The following is a 2,452-nucleotide window of genomic DNA, read 5'->3' as shown; positions in this document are numbered from 1 at the left end:
TTAATGAATAAAACTACTTTCCAGAGATAGATGAAATTTTTGTTTTCATCAAGCAGTTTTTCACTGAAAGCTCAGGGAATCTCTTGAACATTCTTTGCAGAGCAGCATTGATCTCCCTGTTGCGTAGACAGTAGATGATTGGGTTCACAAATGGGGGCACCATGGTGTAGAACATGGCAGTCAACAGATTCTTAAGGGATGGTTTCTTTGCAATGGGATTTAAGACAGCCACTGACCCAGACATGAGAAATAAAAGGAGAATGGACAGTTGTGGGGTACAGGTGGACATGGCTTTATTACGGGATTCCACTGAACAGGTCTTAAGCACAGTTAAAAATATATTAACATATGACACTAACATAAAGGCAAAACACATTAAGACAAGACAAACACTTACAGAAAGAAGTACAAATTCAGAAAACTGGACATCTGAAGATGAAATCCTCAGAATTTGAGGAATTTCACAGAAATATTGCTGGATCTCATTGGTCTTGGTGAAAGGAAGCCTGAACAGAGCACCAGTGTGCATAGCAGAGTAGAGCAGACCAGAGGCCCAGGAGCCAGCTGTGGCCTGGGAGCACAGACTCTGGGTGATGATGAGCCCATAATGCAGAGGGTGGCAAATGGCCACAAAGCGGTCATAGGACATGAGCACCAGGAGGGAAAATTCCACCTCTGCAAAAAGAAGGTAGAGGAAAATCTGTGCAGCACACTCTGTCAGGGATATCATCTTACTGCCTGTCATGGAATTCACTATGGCCTTGGGAACAATAACTGAGATACTGCCAAGGTCTAGGAGGGCCATGTTGCTTATAAAATAGTACATAGGAGAATGCAGATGTGTGTCTGTCATGATGACAGTGACAGTCACAAGATTCCCTGCTAGTGCTCCCAGATAAATTACTAAAAATAGCACACCTTGCAGAACCTGGAGCTCCTGGGAATTTGTGACATCCACGAGGAGGAACTCTGTGAAGATGGTGAGGTTGTCCATGTCTGCCCACCTGCTGTGGTCTCTGCAGAGTCAGAGGTTAAAGTAATAAGTGGATGCTATACCAGGATGCTGAGCACTCATTAGACCTACAGTGTGGCTTCTAATCTGGAACTGAGGAGAAAATAAGTGGGTAAAATAAAGTGTCTTGAAATCTAGTGAATATAAATATTTCTATTTTGATTTCTTTCCCCAAACTGCTGATACCTTTTAATTTCTATACTCATAGGATGAGAGAATTAAGCAATATAGTATTTTAAATGAAATCAAGTTCCAGAAATCTTTCATTTTTTTGTTCATTCAAGATGACTTTAAATTTTACCTCCACATCTCAAATATTTTTCCCATTTGCTTCAGTCCTGTGTGGCTATCCATTGCAGGAGAGCTTCTCTGTAAGCCATTGGGTTTGTGAATCCATCATCTGCTCCTCATTCTCTAGGTCCTAGTGTGAAGAATGAGATGCAGCCCTTCTGTGGCTGATGTTCTGCTCAGTTTTCCCTAACAGATCTAATGCATGAACCTGAGCCTCCTTTGACAATGACTTTGATCTACACCAGGCCAGTCACACTGCACATTTCTCTCTCATCAGATGATCTTCAAGTCTAGTGATCCCTTTTTTTCCCTCTTTGCACTTTTATGCAAGCAGTGATATCATACTGGATGCAAAATTCTATTTTCCTACTGGCAGTATGTTTCCTATTTCATTCTGATATGTCCTTGTCTGCATATTTTATAAAAATTTTTGAATACTCCTCCTAGCTGCAGCCTTCCACTGTATATGGATTCTAACATTTAATGAGGTGACAACTTTCTCTGCAGACCTCCTATTTGCTTTATTTTATAGCTTTTCTAAAATATCTTTATTCTAAAATTATTTTAACCTTAATTCATTTATCTCTGCTTGTTTTGAAGCATTCAAACAACAAAAAAATTTGCTTATTAATTTTTTCCAGTATTTAAATTAGTCATACTTAGAGATCTCATCTTTGTATTATTTTATTTCCATGGGTAAGAAGAGAATTGAATTATTATGAAGTTGAAAACATTTTCTTTGGCATTTGTAATATTTTGTAGATAATTACTTTGCCATAAAAATAAATTTGCCATTTTTCTGCCTTGTATTTTTATAATAGTATTTATTTGCTTACAGGGGTACACTCATATGGCTTTTGAGTGTTTTACAGAAATGTTTTATTGGAATTGTTTGTCTGGTAATTCTTTGCCTTACATGTGGTTTCTTCTCTTAGCCATACTTGTAATAAAAAGACAATCATTTGAGCACAGAATGTCATGATCTAAAGCAAATTAATGATGAAGATGGTAATGCTGACAGGGTGAGGATCACAGATACAAACCACACTATGGCAATTTTATTTCCTTTGTCAAAATGACAGCTAGGGGTCATCATCATCAATTAGTTTCATTCTCCATCTCTTCTTACTACATATCCTTCCTCTCGAT

At 38.0% G+C, this 2,452-nt stretch overlaps 1 protein-coding gene across 1 annotated transcript; it reads right to left on the bottom strand.

The window, feature by feature from the left end:
- Window positions 1–397: 397 nt before the first annotated feature.
- Window positions 398–994, bottom strand: LOC147820603 (olfactory receptor 14I1-like; the record flags this gene model as incomplete). Its single annotated transcript, XM_087204021.1, has 1 exon — window positions 398–994. A coding segment is annotated over exon 1 (597 nt), but the record flags the coding sequence as incomplete, so codon positions are not given.
- Between the last annotated feature and the right edge of the window lie 1,458 nt (window positions 995–2,452).

Source organism: Heterocephalus glaber, unplaced genomic scaffold (genome assembly GCF_053883595.1).
Source record: "Heterocephalus glaber isolate CG9 unplaced genomic scaffold, H.glaber_assembly_v1.0 deba00001832, whole genome shotgun sequence".
Taxonomy (NCBI): Eukaryota; Metazoa; Chordata; class Mammalia; order Rodentia; family Bathyergidae; genus Heterocephalus; species Heterocephalus glaber.
Note: the sequence above shows the minus strand (reverse complement) of the source record. Positions and strands in the feature narration are given on the sequence as shown.